Source organism: Podarcis erhardii, assembly GCF_964252035.2.
Source record: "Podarcis erhardii genome assembly, chromosome: 15".
NCBI lineage: Eukaryota > Metazoa > Chordata > Lepidosauria > Squamata > Lacertidae > Podarcis > Podarcis erhardii.
The window spans coordinates 44,619,841-44,634,613 of NC_138505.1; the positions used below are offsets into that span (position 1 = coordinate 44,619,841).

The 14,773-nt window shown below is 47.1% G+C and overlaps 2 protein-coding genes across 2 annotated transcripts in view; both read right to left on the reverse strand.

The window, feature by feature from the left end:
• Positions 1-7,748: 7,748 nt before the first annotated feature.
• LOC309330771 (maestro heat-like repeat-containing protein family member 7) lies at positions 7,749-12,147 on the reverse strand. The gene is made up of 3 exons (XM_081842626.1): positions 11,176-12,147; positions 9,960-10,109; positions 7,749-8,302 (listed from the first exon to the last, which is right to left on the reverse strand). Exons 1-3 carry the CDS (start codon positions 11,251-11,253, stop codon positions 8,144-8,146), a joined length of 387 nt encoding a protein of 128 aa, XP_081698752.1. The 5' UTR covers positions 11,254-12,147; the 3' UTR covers positions 7,749-8,143.
• Positions 11,344-14,773, reverse strand: part of LOC309329777 (uncharacterized protein) — a gene marked incomplete at both ends in the record, with an annotated part of 29,618 nt that continues 26,188 nt past the window's right edge. The window contains 2 exons of the mRNA XM_081840788.1: positions 11,344-11,378; positions 12,151-12,319. Coding sequence (XP_081696914.1) covers positions 11,344-11,378; positions 12,151-12,319 — 204 coding nt within the window. The remainder of the gene's footprint in view (positions 11,379-12,150; positions 12,320-14,773) is intronic.

Below are 14,773 nucleotides of genomic sequence, written 5' to 3' on the forward strand. Positions count from 1 at the left end.
TTTTTTGTGTCTTCTTGCTACGTGTGTCTCTTGTAGGCATATGATGTCTAAATTTTTCCTTTTTAGAAACTGTTCAATACTATTCCTTTTCTTTTTTTCGTTCATCCCATTTATGTTCCAATTCCAAATTTTTAGCGCCATGATATCTTACTTTGAATAAAGTCTAGCTGTTTGCCTATAATTTGTCTGCCTCTTCTTCTTCCTCGTCTTCTTCCTCGTCCGTTTCCCTTCTATTCTCTCCTTCCACCGCCTTTGGTTTTAGTTGCTCTGGTGTTCTTCCCTCTGCTCCTTTACTTTCCTCCGGATCAACTTTGAGTTCTTTATATTTCCTCAAAAATTTCCCAGTTTCTTCTGGGTTTGTCAGTCTGTGCCTCTTACTTCTATACATAAATGAAATTCCTTCTGGGAATTCCCACCTGAACTCAATATTGTTTCTCTTTAATGTCTGGGTCAGCAGTTTGTAGGGGTCTCTTCGTTTAAGCAGCCTAATTGGTATATCTTTAAAAATGATTATAAAGTTCCCATCTATATTCAATCTTTTTTCTCTGTTCTTCTGCAGGATCAAATTTCTCATCTCTCTATCCTTGAATGTAATCAGGCAATCCCCTGTAAATCTTTTTGCTTTATTTGTCTTCACTTTCATTCTAAATGCACTTTGGACCGCCTTTGCCATCTCTCCTGTAGGTAGTTCCATCCAGTTTGCCAGTTCTGTTATTAGTTTGTCTTTGATATTCTCTCCTTGAGTCTCTGGCACCGCTCTAAGTCTCAGGTTCACCTCCCTCATCCGAAGTTCGTTCATCGCTATCACATCCTTTATCTCTTCCTGTGCTTTATTTAGATCCGTCATTTCTACTTTTAATCTCTCTTCTTCCCGTTTAACCTCTTTCATTTCTAATCTTGTCTTCTTTAATCCCTCCTCAACCGATTGAGTCCTTCTAAACACTTCTTTCATTTGCCCTTTCAGTTCATTTACTGTTTCGTCAATTTTTTTATCCATTTTTCCAATTTTATTATCTACTTGTTCTAATTTAGATTCTAGATTCTTTTCACTCTGCTTTATTTCCGCAAACATTCTTAGAATATCTGCTTTAAAGTCTATCTCTTGTTTAGATCCTTTCCTCTCTACCGGTGTCCCCCCCTCAGCCCCTTTCTTTGTTGGGTTTGACATTATGACCCAGTGGTTCTCCCCTCACACCAACAACTTCTTGCCTAACCCTCAGCCACAACCTCCTCCCAACAAAGTTTGTCAACTTATCCCAATTCTGTCCTTTCACAGTTATTTCACAGTTATGTACAATTTAACACTTATTTAAGTTTAAGTAGTCTTTATGGCTTTTACAACTTATGAATATACCACCAGATGTTCGAATAATAGTCCGCTGTATTGTCTTCTTGCCTCCACTCAGGCTAATCCTTTTTTAATGATGTTCATTTAGTAAGGTCCTATCAAACACGAAGAGGGGAGGTATAATATTTGAGATAACAGTTTAGTAACTAGTTCATCAGATTCAGTTGGAGGGGGATGGAAGAAGAGTATTTCAGAGCCCTCTACCCCTTTGAAGTAAGGTGGTCCTATTATGTATTCAGGAGCAATCGCTTAGATAACTGCTGAACGACAATCAAAGTCTGTCAATTGAGTGAAAAATGAAAAATAAAGAACAGATTGTGCTGCCTCTCTTTATCCACTAGAGGTCTTAGTCTGTATAGCGTTACTCCAACTGAGGAGAAGAAAAGGCAAGCAAAGGAAAGTATCCGTCGCCGTCAGTCTCCGCGCCCCCAATTCATAAAAATAAACTCCACAAGTAATTAAGGAAGAAAAGCCCAAAATAGACAAAAAAAGGGGGAGGGGGAAAAAAAAAATATAAGCAGGACGATTTGCACCAACCAACTGATGTTGCTCGATCTTGCTCAAAAATATTCCGCTGAGATGTCCATACGTGACGCATAAAATGTCTGTAATGGCGTCGGGACCTTCTCTTCCGTTTCGCTGCTTTTTGTTGCTGCGTACAAGTAGAGAAGCGTCCCTTTTATCGCTTACACCCTACGATTCACCCAGGACTTCAGTTAGAGACAGTTAAACTTCTGTTCCCCCCTTTGCTATAACAGTATCTTTGAAATCAGTTACTTTTTAACATAGTTCAGACAAGGGGGAAAAGCGGTATCCGCTGGGGCAACTCACTTTCACTTTTCCCAGCTCTGCAAAAAGTGCTGCGTCGAAGTTGATTTCGGCTGTCAGCTGAGCTCCGCAACTTCTCCTTTTTACTCCGGGACTTCCTTGTTTTATAGCTTCGAATTTCTGCTTATTCGGTACCGGATTTCTTTAGTTTGAGAGCGTAGCGCTTCCTCGGCAAGCTCGGGGCTTCGCTATTCTGGAGGCAGATAATGGCTTCCCTCGACCCGCAAGTCCGCTCCGCCGTTCTCTTCGCTCCGTTCGGAGCTACCTGACGGCCGGGCTGACCGCTCCTGGTACGCTGGGATCCTGACCCTCTGGACACCCACCAGTGGTATTTTGGGGGGCCACCGCGCCCTGTAGCACCCCTTTTTCCTCCAAAATAGCCCGGGAACTCCCTCACGGAAAAATCCCCGCTTGCGACGAGATCGCGCTGCACCGGAAGTCCGCTCAGGTCGCTGAGGCTTTGACAGCCAGAATGGGCAGCAGCAGCAGCGCAGGTTGTCGAGTCTTTGACAGCCAGAAGACGCGGAGGCAGCAGTTCAGCTCATCGAGACTTTGACAGCCAGAAGAGGCAGAGGCAGCAGCGCATATCGTTGAGGCATTGACAGCCAGAAGGGGCAGCGGCAGCAGAGCAGGTTGTCGAGACTTTGACAGCCAGAAAAGGAAGAGGCAGCAGCACAGGTCGTCGAGGCTTTGACAGCCAGAAGAGGCAGAGGCAGCAGCGCATATCGTTGAGGCTTTGACAGCCAGAAGGGGCTGTGGCAGCAGCGCAGATCGTTGAGGCTTTGGCAGCCAGAAGGGGCTGCGGCAGCAGCCGAGGTCTTCGAGGCTTTGACAACAAGAAAAGGAAGAGGCAGCAGCGCAGGTCGTCGAGGCTTTGACAGCCAGAAAAGGAAGAGGCAGCAGTGCAGGTCGTCCAGGCTTTGACAGCCAGAAGAGGCAGAGGCAGCAGCACAGATTGTCGAGGCTTTGACAGCCAGAAGAGGCAGAGGCAGCAGCGCAGATCGTTGAGGCTTTGACAGCCAGAAGCGTCAGCAGCGCAGGTTGTCAAGGCTTTGACAGCCAGAGGAGGCGGAGGCAGCAGTGCAGGTCGTCGAGGCTTTGACAGCCAGAAGAGGCAGACAGCAGCGCATATCGTTGAGGCTTTGACAGCCAGAAGAGGCTGTGGCAGCAGCGCAGATCGTTGAGGCTTTGACAGCCAGAAGCGGCTGCAGCAGCAGCGCAGGTCATTGAGGCTTTGACAACAAGAAAAGGAAGAGGCAGCAGCGCAGGTCATTGAGGCTTTGACAGCCAGAAAAAGAAGAGGCAGCAGTGCAGGACCTTGAGGCTTTGACAGCCAGAAGAGGCAGAGGCAGCAGCGCAGATCGTCGAGGCTTTGACAGCCAGAAGCAGCAGAGGTAGCAGCGCAGATCGTCGAGGCTTTGACAGCCAGAAGGGGCAGCGGCAGCAGGTCGTCGAGGATTTGACAGCCAGAAGCGTTAGCAGCGCAGGTCATCGAGGCTTTGTCAGCCAGAAAAAGAAGAGGCAGCAGTGCAGGACCTTGAGGCTTTGACAGCCAGGAGGGTCTGTGGCAGCAGCGCAGATCGTTGATGCTTTGACAGCCAGAAAAGGAATAGGCAGCAGTGCAGGTCGTCGAGGCTTTGACAGCCAGAAGAGGCAGAGGCAGCAGCGATGATCGTTGAGGCTTTGACAGCCAGAAGCAACAGAGGCAGCAGCACAGGTCGTCGAGTCTTTGACAGCCAGAAGGGGCAGCGGCAGCAGAGCAGGTCGTTGAGGCTTTGACAGCCAGACGGGGCAGCGGCAGCAGCAAAGGTCATCGAATCTCTGACTTCCAGAAGAAGCCGAGGCAGCAGCACAGGTTGTCGAGGCTTTGACAGCCAGAAGGGGCAGAGGCGGCAGCACAGGTTGTCGAGGCTTTGACAACAAGAAGGGGCTGCGGCAGCAGTGCAGGTCGTCAAGGCTTTGACCGTCAGAATGTGCTGCAGCAGCAGCGCAGATCGTCGAGGCTTTGACAGCCAGAAGGGGCAGCGGCAGCAGCACAGGTCATCGGGGCTTTGACAGCCAGAAAAGGAAGAGGCAGCAGCGCAGATCGTTGAGGCTTTGACAGCCAGAAGGGGCAGCGGCTATTGCGCAGGTCGTCGAGTCTTTGACAGCCAGAAATGGAAGAGGCAGCAGTGCAGGTCGTCGAGGCTTTGACAGCCAGAAGATGCAGAGGCAGCAGCGCAGATTTTCGAGGCTTTGACAGCCAGAAGGGGCTGCGGCAGCAGCTCAGATCTTCGAGGCTTTGACAGCCAGAAAAGGAAGAGGCAGCAGCGCAGGTCGTCGAGGCTTTGACAGCCAGACAGGGCAGCGGCAGCAGCGCAGGTCATCGAGGCTTTGCCCGTCAGAATGTGCTGCAGCAGCAGCGCAGGTCGTTGAGGCTTTGACAGCCAGACAGGGCAGCGGCAGCAGCAGCAGCACAAGTGGTCTCACTGGCAGAGCCTAAGTGACACCAGATAAAGTTGAGCAATGGACTCAATCCTGATATTCACCTGAGATGGTGGTGCTTTGTTTTGACCCCCAGGCTTGTTGTGACCCATGGAAGGTATAGAGCTGCTGCCCCCCCCCCCCTTATCAGACAACAAATATCATGTATTTCATAAGCATATATTTTCATGGTTTTACAGTTTTAGTGTGAGCTCAGTTTCTAAAAAGCACCTCTTGAACGGGTTATTTTGGGATTGATTCAGGTTGGCCCCCAAAGCAGCTCACTTCAAATCAATGGTCTCCAGCAAGAAGCACCCACCACGCATGACCCCTCCTGCCCCTTCTCATCCCAACGTGGCTGCAGCAGAAGCTAGGCTGGTGCTTCCATTTGGAACTATGGAGTTCTCTGCTGGTTTCTGGTGGGCCTGGACCCCGCCTTCCAACCTCTAGGGCTGGGCATGGCCCTCCCAATCTAACTCACCTCTGCTCTCACAGTCAGGTACATTTTGGTTGGAAAGGGAAGGAAAGAGTATGAGCTGGTTGGAATCATGCTGAACCAAACACATCCTAAGCTGGGTCTGAACTGCAGGAGGGTTTGGACTTGGCTCATAAAGAGCATGAGATGACGCTTGAAACTGGAGAAATCTCTTCAGTTCAAAGACTTAGTGGCCTCAATAAATATATGAAAAAAGCGTATTTGGACGAGCAAAGAATTATTATTGTTGTTGTTGTTGTTGTTGTTGTTGTTGTTGTTGTTATGTCTCCCCACCCCGATACATAGCGGAACAAAGAGAAAAAAAGATATATAATAAACCAGCAGACATACAAAAATCAATCTTTAAAGCAGGCAAAAATAAATACATATGAACTTATACCAGCTTTAAGGTGTTTCCAATAGTACATATAAAAATGTAATTTTAAGAAAAATCTTAGCCTTCCAAAGGTGAAGACTTGCTCATCCATTAACGGAATACCTGTATGATTGCTGCCTGCAGTAACTTGCGCGCTAGGTCATGGAAGTGTCTGTATCAGAGTCGGACATCCCCTAAGTTGGAGCAAAGCCACTGTAAGTGCATCTTTTATTATGTATACATTCATCTTCTATCAAAAAAACACTGTCCATATATATTAGACATGATAGCAGTGAATGCAGTTGAAGTTGTACAATTAAATAAAAAATGTGTAAATACTAAAGAACATTTGACAGTTAAATTGTGAGGAATAAAGAAACCATTAGAAACATTAGAACAGGCATTCCCTGTTTCCAGTTCCTACCTCCAAGTAAAACGCCATGCCAATGGCTTTCTTCTTGTTGTTCGGACAGCACATATATTTCCGTGCCAATCGGGCAATCCTATTATACTGTTCTGTTGAGGAGGTGAACAAAGTCCTGAAACATAAGAGTAAGAGACAAAGTATTCACAAGTCTGAAGCTGGCAGGAAGAACCACCCAGCGTTCCTGCACAACAACAACCACCACCAGGTTACTTGAACGCTGAGCAGAGCCTCCCGCCTGCATTCGCTCCCTAAGATGCACACACATTTCCCCTTACTTTTTAGGAGGGGGAAAGTGTGTCTTATAGAGTGAACAATATGGTACATTTTCTGAAATAAATAAGAAGTTTATCCCCATTTCCCCAGAAAGCAGGCCTTGCTCTTCATGCCTCACCTGCCAGTCCTTTTCACCTTCTTACCTTGCCAGAAGACGAATGCCTTTGAAAAAGCTTTCTGGACTTGACAGCATATCCCAGCAGCTTTGCAACCCCAAAACCTCAAAATCGTCAAGGTATTCAACACGCCCAATCAGTTGTTTCAGGGCCTGCACAGCGGTCCTGAGTCAAGTGAAGGAATTAAGAATATTATATTTTAAAAATTTGTATACTGCCCTTCACCCGTAGATCTCCGGGCAGTTCACAACATAAAAATGCAAGTTAAAAAGCACAAAATACAGAATAAAAACAAGAACCAAAGCAAACCAATAACTCCTCTCCCTCTAACAAACACAGTTGAAAGGGCATAGGAGGTTAATCAGCCAATGGCCTGATTGAAGAGGACCATTTTTGCCTGGCATCTAAAGGCACCAGGCAAGCCTCCCTGGGGAGAGCAACCCACTAATGGGGAGCCACCACAGAAAAGGCCCCTTCTTGTGTGGAGGAGGCATGTGAAGAGGGGCTTCCGATGATGAGCGCAAGGTCTGGGTAGGTTCATCTGGGGAGTTTTAGGTCCTTGACATCTTGCAGTCCAACCCCAACCATCACCCCCTGCAGCCTCCCCCATGTTTCCAGCACAAGCGGCAACCTTTCGGCTGTGATGGAGACTTAAGGTTTCATGACACGTGAGTCCCACCACACCCAAATCAGCCCATCGTGCGGGAGAGTCTCCAACATCCTCTCCCATCCTAGTGTCCTTCAGATGTTTTGGGCTACAATAACTCCCATCTTCAGCCCCGTTGTGCTGGCTGGGGCTGGTGGGAGTTGTGGTCCAAAGTGACTGAAGAGCACAGGGGTTGGGGAAGCCTGGGTCTCCTAGCTATCTAACCTAAGCAGAACCTCCATGTCCAAATGAAGCCTATCTCTTGGGGGAGAGCTGAGCCATCACCACTATGGGTCAGAGAGAGAAGGGAGGGCCCCCCCAAATGCATTAGCAGGTCCCTTACATCAGTGGATCGAGATGCGAAGAGGGCTCCGGGATTAGACTTGCCGCCCTCGAACCTCTTCTTCTCGCCTCATGGACAAAACAGATCTGAGTGCTAAGTGCAAACAGCAGGTGGTGGAACATGCTCTTCAGGATACCTGCAGCCTCAGGGAACGACAGGATATGACACAGAGCGTTGGTAGCCTGGAGGGACAAGGACAGGAGAACGGCATTCAGCAGAGGTCATCGTCAGATCAAGATCTCAGACTCAGACGCGACTCAGAGCCCCGGTCCATTTCCCTCAGTGTTGTCTACACTGACTAGCAGTGGCTGTCCAGGGTTTCAGGCAAGGAACTCCCCGACATGGAGATGCTGGGGCCCTTCTGCATACAAAGCAGGTGCTCACAGGATGGACCACTTATTAAGATGCACCCCCCTCCCAGCAAGAAGCCCCCAGCCCCATCCAGCTCCCATTCAAAACAATCCAGGAGAGAGAAACTGAGTGGTTTCGTACCGCCATTGGCATTTGAGAAGTGCTGCGTCGCCTGGAAGTGACTTCCGCTTTGGGGTCTTCATCCTGCAGCCTTTTCAGGAGAGGTCTCAGCAGCTTGACGCTGGAATACTGATCAGCGACCAAGGCCTTCCAGATCACCGTGGCACTTCTGCAATTTTTCAAAACAGAATTTTTCCCTTTTCCTTTTCTTAAAAAAAGTCAGGCCTTTGATATTTTCTTTATATTGCACATACATTAGCAAAGAAAGAAACCACAACTCGGAGCACAATTTTTTGCAAGTACGAAATTCAATATAAATAAATATAAATTAAGAAACCCCTTAAATCTACCCCTCCCCATTTTCACATCACAAAAACTTACTCATCACACTCCATCGAACAGTCCAACAGGCTGTCTACGACCGGCTGCATGCGCTTGGTGGCTAGGCTGACAAGAGCCGAAAGTGTCACTTCCTTAGTGCGGGTGTCGGGGATCTGGTGGAGACGGTTGTAAATCTCCTTCACAACCATAGGCAGCTGGAAGAAGATAAAAGAAGACCAGGATGAGAAAGTGTGGTGAACCTGTTTCTATTTTGCTTAATGTATGTAGGGTTTGGTGTCAGCGTTACTCGTGCCGGTTCTCTGCCGTTCACTTGTGTTCCTTTGGTGGTGAGAGAGGTTGGGGTTGGCCTAGGGTGTGGTTGTTTGTTTGTGGTTGGCTGTGGTGATCTTTGTTTTGAATCAATTCCAGTACCCTTTTGGTACTAGATTCTGGCTCCTGCAAAGTCAATACTAAATCGTCAGCAAATGCTTTCAGTTTGTACTGTTTAGCACCCACTTGTATGCCTTTAACCAATTGGTCCTTTCTGATCATATTTAACAAAACCTCCAGGACCGATATAAAAAGCAATGGAGAGATTGGGCAACCTTGTCGTGTTCCTTTCTCAATCTTAAACTCTTCTGTCACTGCATTGTTCACAATTAATTTTGCCTTTTGTTCTGAATAAATTGCACCTATACCATTTTCAAAACCTTGACCTACCCCCATCCCCTGTAGATTCTTCTTCATAAAACTCCAAGAAATGTTGTCAAAGGCCTTCTCTGCATCCACAAAAATCAAAACTGCCTTAGTATTGATATTCACTTGTAATTTTTCTAGAATATAAATTATATTCCTCGTATTATCAGACAAATGTCTGCCCGGGAGAAAGCCCGCTTGGTCTTTATGAATTTCTTCTACTAACACCCTTTTTAATCTTTTAGCCAAAATATCTGCAAAAATTTTGTAATCTTCCATTCTATTTCCTGGTTCATCAATTTCATATATTGTACTTGATATAACTTTATCTCTTTCAGGATCTCCTGTGATTTTGGTTTTGCTCTCAGCTTCTTCTCTCCTTCCTTTATTTTTTCCAAGATTTTATCCTTTTTTTCATTTTGGGTTCTCTTCTTGTTGACGACTCTTAACGACTGCAATAGGTCTTACAGGAAAAAGCAGGAAAGAGACTGGAAAGAGAAGCTGCTGAATTGCAACTTATTACCAAACTTAAAACCATGGAGAGACCTGGTCTGAACAAAGACATTGGATTCTTATCTCATTATACATGACAAAGCCACTTTTCACCTTCTCACCCCTTGCTTTTTCCTGTAAGACCTATTGCAGTCGTTAAGAGTCGTCAACAGGCTCATCACAGCTATCTGCCAATCACCCATTCCCACCACCCTTCTGAGTAATACCCATCCCCACCTTCTCACTATATAAAAGGGTCTGGTGACTTCTGTTTCAGTGTATTTGAAGAAGTGTGCATGCACACAAAAGCTCATACCTAGAACTAACTTAGTTGGTCTTTAAGGTGCTACTGGAAGGAATTTTTTGTTTTGACTATGGCAGACCAACACGGCTACCTATCTGTAACTCCCCCACAACAAACACTCTGCGAGGTGAGTGGGGCTGAGAGACTTCAAAGAAGTGTAACTGGCCCAAGGTCACCCAGCAGCTGCATGTGGAGGAGCGGAGACGCGAACCCGGTTCCCCAGATTACGAGTCTACCACTCTTAACCACTACACCACACTGGCTCTTCTTACTTCCCACACAATGCCTTCTTACTTCCCAGAAACAAGCTAATTCTAAGTCCGAAGAGAATGTTTGATTTAGAGGAAACCTGCTCCCCCTGCCTCCGTTTTGAGCCTTACGTCCTCCATTTCCATGCCGCATTCCTCAAGGAAGGACCTCAGGAGCTTTCCTGCAGCCTGAGAGACGGCTCTGTCTTCCACTGTCAGGTTGTCAATCGCCTTCAACACGACTTCGTTGATCTGGCTGGGCGTGAGGTGCTCCCCAAAAGCCTGGCACAAAGAAGAAAGAAGAGGGAGTTTTCTTCTGCTCCACACTCTGACCACGTTTCAGTAGTCCAAGGGTGCCTTCACAAACCAAGTGAAAGACATCTCCACTCTGCCTTGAGAGGGTTGAACTAAGTGACCCCCACGTCCCTTCCAACTCTACAATTTGGTGATTCTATTTATGTGTTTATTTAAGTAGCTGAAAGATTTTACAACAAACCAAACTAAAAGTCAGGTGACGCCTTGCTATTTTCGATCCACATCTTAAATTGGTTATGACATTGGAACATGAAGAGGTTCAATCTAAAATCAGACTAGAAAATTTAAAAAAAAAATCCCTCCAGGAACAGAGAGGGTGAATAATAGTGTCTATCCGTTATATAACCAATGCCTAACAGACTGGGTGGGAACCTGCCGGCTGTGTGTTTTGTTCTTAATATACAACAAAAACACCCACCACAAGGTTGGCATAGTCCATTGGCTTGGCAGTGCCTTGTGAAAGATGCATCGAATGAGTCAACTTTTCCTATTCTTTTTCCGCCCTGAGGAGCCCAAGGTGGCAATGCATGGTTCTCTCTCCTCCCCGTTTTAGTCTCATGAGGTAGGTTAGACTGAGAGACTGTGACTGACTCGTGAGTGGGGATCTGAACCCTAGGTCTCCCAGCACCTGGTAGAATTTCAATAAGTAGAATTCTGCATGCAGTTTAGGCTACCGGGCACTTGTCTTTGAGCAATTTATTCTAATACAATGCATTTCTGAATGTTATTTACACTAATAGCTCACGCATGGATTTTTTTACACACTGTTTGGCATTGCGAAATTCAAGGACATGTGAATTTCAAAGGCGGGTTGTGTTTCAGTTCTCCTGTTGTTTCTGAAAGCCTTGATCTGATAGCTTTGGCTTCCAGTGTGAACTGCTCTGAATCTCTCCCTCATCCCTAGAAGGCGTGGGCTGCCTGAGGGCAGGCTGAAGTTGGTGGGGCAGGGCCCCGTTGGCCCGAGTGAGCAAATCTTTGCTAACTGGGAGTGGCTGCGGTCTTAGCAATAAAGAGTACAAAAGGCCACCCCTACCTTGGCCACTTTTGCGATGTTGTAGTGGAAGAGAGAGGGCCCAGGGATGAAGAAGTCTTCTCGGACCCATCTGACCATGTTGCCTTTCTTATTTTTATTCCTCCTCTTCTCCAGTTCCTTACCTAAGCAGGGTCGGGTTTTGGAATATGCATGCAAAAGAACCCAGCATTAGTGCTCCCTGCTCAAAACCTCCAGTTTTCCCGCTGGGACCAACAAAAACAATTATTGGTTTCACCTCAAAAATTATAATTCGGAATTGGAAAAAAGGTTCAGAAGGGGGCAACCAAAAGGACTGGGGTGCTTGTGGAGCAAATGCTGGTTGCAGCATTTGGGGGGCGGTTCCGTTTAGAAAAACGGCGAGGAAGAGGAGACACAATGTATGGCTTGGAGAAAGTGGAGAGAGAAAGCTTTCTCTCTTGCCCTCATAACATGAGAACAACTGGACCTCCAATGAAACTGAAGTTTCAGGATGGTCCTTCTTCTTGCAATGCACAGCTAAACTCTGGAACTCCCTGCCACAGGAGGCACTGATGGCCACGGACCAAGATGGCTTTCAAAGAAGATGAGGCAAATTCATGGAAGAGAAGGCTACCCATGGCTATTAGCCAGGATGGCTATGCTCTGCCTCCATGGTCAGAGGCAGCAAAGTACAGGAGTAGAAAGAGCTTGAATTCTGCTTGCTGGATTCCCACAAGCATCTGATCAACCCCTGTGGGAACAGGATGCTGGACTGGGCTGGGCCACTGGTCAGGTCCAGAAGGCTTTTCTGATGAACATCAGCAGTGAATTCCTCCCCCAAGACTGCCCTCTCATCTCTGGCCAACGGGGTGTTGGCGTTAGGCCAGTGCTAGCACAATTCTGGCCCTCCTGAACTCCCTGATCAACCCCAGCAGCAGCCAGCATGGGCAACACTCAGGGATGATGGGAGTTGGAGCAGCCTCTGGAGGGCTACAGATCTCCCACCCTGCGGCTTACAAGAAACCAGCCATTTCCCAGCATCCCCCTCACCCATTTTGGCTATCATGATGTAATGGAGATGGTACAAGGCCTCTGCTGACTGCAGGCCAATCTCCTTCACGTTGTCTGCGAGGTGAAGGGACAAGAGCGCCACCAGCTGTCCAAGAAGGGGGAAATCCTGGGATACCTAAGAAGTGGAGAGAGAGAGATGCACAGTCAGCCCTTGTCCCACAGAGCCCAGCAAGAGAAAACCGTCTGGCATGCTTTCAGAAGAAGAAGAAGAAGAGTTTGGATTTTATTTATTTATTTTTTAATGGATTTTTATTAAGATTTTAAAGGTTAGAAAAAAAAGATAAACAAATATCAATTTAATCAAAAAACAAAAACAAAACAGACAATTAAAAAAAACAAATCAAACCTTTACATAACTGTCAGAGCTGCCTCTAGGTCCCAGCTCACAGAGGACCAACGCCAGGCTGATGTTATGTACAAAAGTCTTTATTGAAGTTTAATTTCCATTTCAAAGCCAGGGCGTGCAGCCCTACGTCTAGACTCTAGATCGGCGAAGTCCCGTCTGAGTCTCCGCCCCTTCCACACCAGTTTAAGATCCTAGCACTGCTCCACCTCCTGCGCTGCACTCTTCTCCTCTGGGTCCTCCTGCCCGCTGGGGCATTGCCCTTTCTGGACTCTTCCGACGCTGAGTCGCTTAGCTCCTCCCCCTGCCTCCGGCGTGCTTTAGGACCCGGTTCCCAATCCTCACTCTCTGCTGTCCCGCGCTCCTGTACATTTGAACTTGCTTCTCGCGCCAACCCAGTGACCTTTCTCCTAACCATTACACTACCACAATAACTGTCAGGGGCTCAGGAGCAGAGGCACAGGGGAGAGAGGAAATGGAGAGCGAAGGGGAGGAATCTGAGGGCAGCGTAGGGGAGTATGAAAGTGGCCCGAGAGATTCCATGAGCTTCTCCAGCGAATCAGAAGATTCCCAGAGGGGGGCGCCGATGGCCAGTGCAAGGGGGGTCCCAGGGGGGACACACCAGAAGCAAGGGGCCAGCGGGGACTCCCAAAGCAGCAGCGGGAGATCAGGACCAGCTCCTCCACCAGAGCGTGGTTTGGGGAAAGAGTCCCATGTATCAGGGCCAGCTTCTCCTCCAGCAGGGAGAGAAGATGAATCAGGGCTGGCCACGCCTCTATCGCAGAGTGAGGGAACGGAGGGGAAGTCAGGTCCAGCTAGCCTCTCCGAAGGGGGAAGCAGTGACAGGAGCAGTGTAACGGTCAGGAGGAAGGTTGCCGGCTGGGCGCGCGCGCCAAGTGCGAATGTACAGGCGCGCGGAACAGCAGGAAACCCGGATTGGGAACCAGGTCCTAAAGCTCGCCGGAGGGAGGGGGAAGACTCAGGGGACTCAGCGTCAGAAGAGTCTAGAAAGGGCGAGACCCCAGCGGACAGGCGGGCCCAGAGGAGAAAAGAGCAAAGGAAGAGGTGGAGCAAGGCTAGAGTCTTAAACTGGTGTCGGGGGGAAGGAGATTCAGACGGAGCTTCAGCGGTCTAGAGTTTGAGACGTAGAGCTACGCGCCGCGGCTTTGAAATCGAAACTGAACTTCAATAAAGACTTTTGTATATAACAACGAACTGGCGTTGGTCCTTTGTGAGCTGGGACCTCGGGCAGCTCTGACAATAACTTTCTTTCCTTTACTTATTTCCTTGACTTCCTCACACCTCCCTTTTTTGTATTCTAGTTCAATTAGATATTTCAGCAAATCCTTTCCATCTTCGTTTTTATCCTAATAATTTATCTTAACATACTATAATTTTACATTCTCTTCTTTCACCAATTAACAATCCATTTTTACTTAGACCTTTATATCATTTCTGCTAAAACCACATAACTTCATTCCAACATCCTTCTAACATTCCTTAATTTTACAATGTTTCTGTAGATAAACTTTAAATTTCTTCCAATCTTCTTCCACCAACTCTTCTCCTTGGTCTCGGATTCTGCCAGTCATTTCTGCCAGTTCCATATAGTCCATCACCTTCATCTGCCATTCTTCCCAGGTGGGTAGACCTTGTGTCTTCCAATATTTTGCAATGAGTATTCTTGCTGCTGTTGTGGCATACATAAAGAAAGTTCTATCCTTCTTTGACACCAATTGGCCAACCATGCCCAGGAGAAAGGCCTCTGGTTTCTTCTGAAAGGTATACTTAAATACCTTTTCATTTCATTATAGATCATCTCCCAGAAAGTCTTAATCCTTGGGCATGTCCACCAAAGGTGAAAAAATGTACCCTCAGTCTCTTTACATTTCCAACATTTATTATCGGGCAAATGATAAATTTTTGCAAGCTTGACTGGTGTCATGTACCACCTGTAAATCATTTTCATTATGTTTTCTCTTAGGGCATTACATGCCGTGAATTTCATGCCTGTGGTCCATAACTGTTCCCAGGCAGCCATCATAATGTTATGTCCAACATCTTGTGCCCATTTAATCATAGCAGATTTCATTTCATCCTGAGTATTCCATTTCAACAGCAAGTTATACATTCTTGACAAATTCTTAGTTTTAGGATCTAACAGTTCTGTTTCCAATTTTGATTTTTCCACCAGAAAGCCAATTTTCTTATCCAAATTGTAAGCCT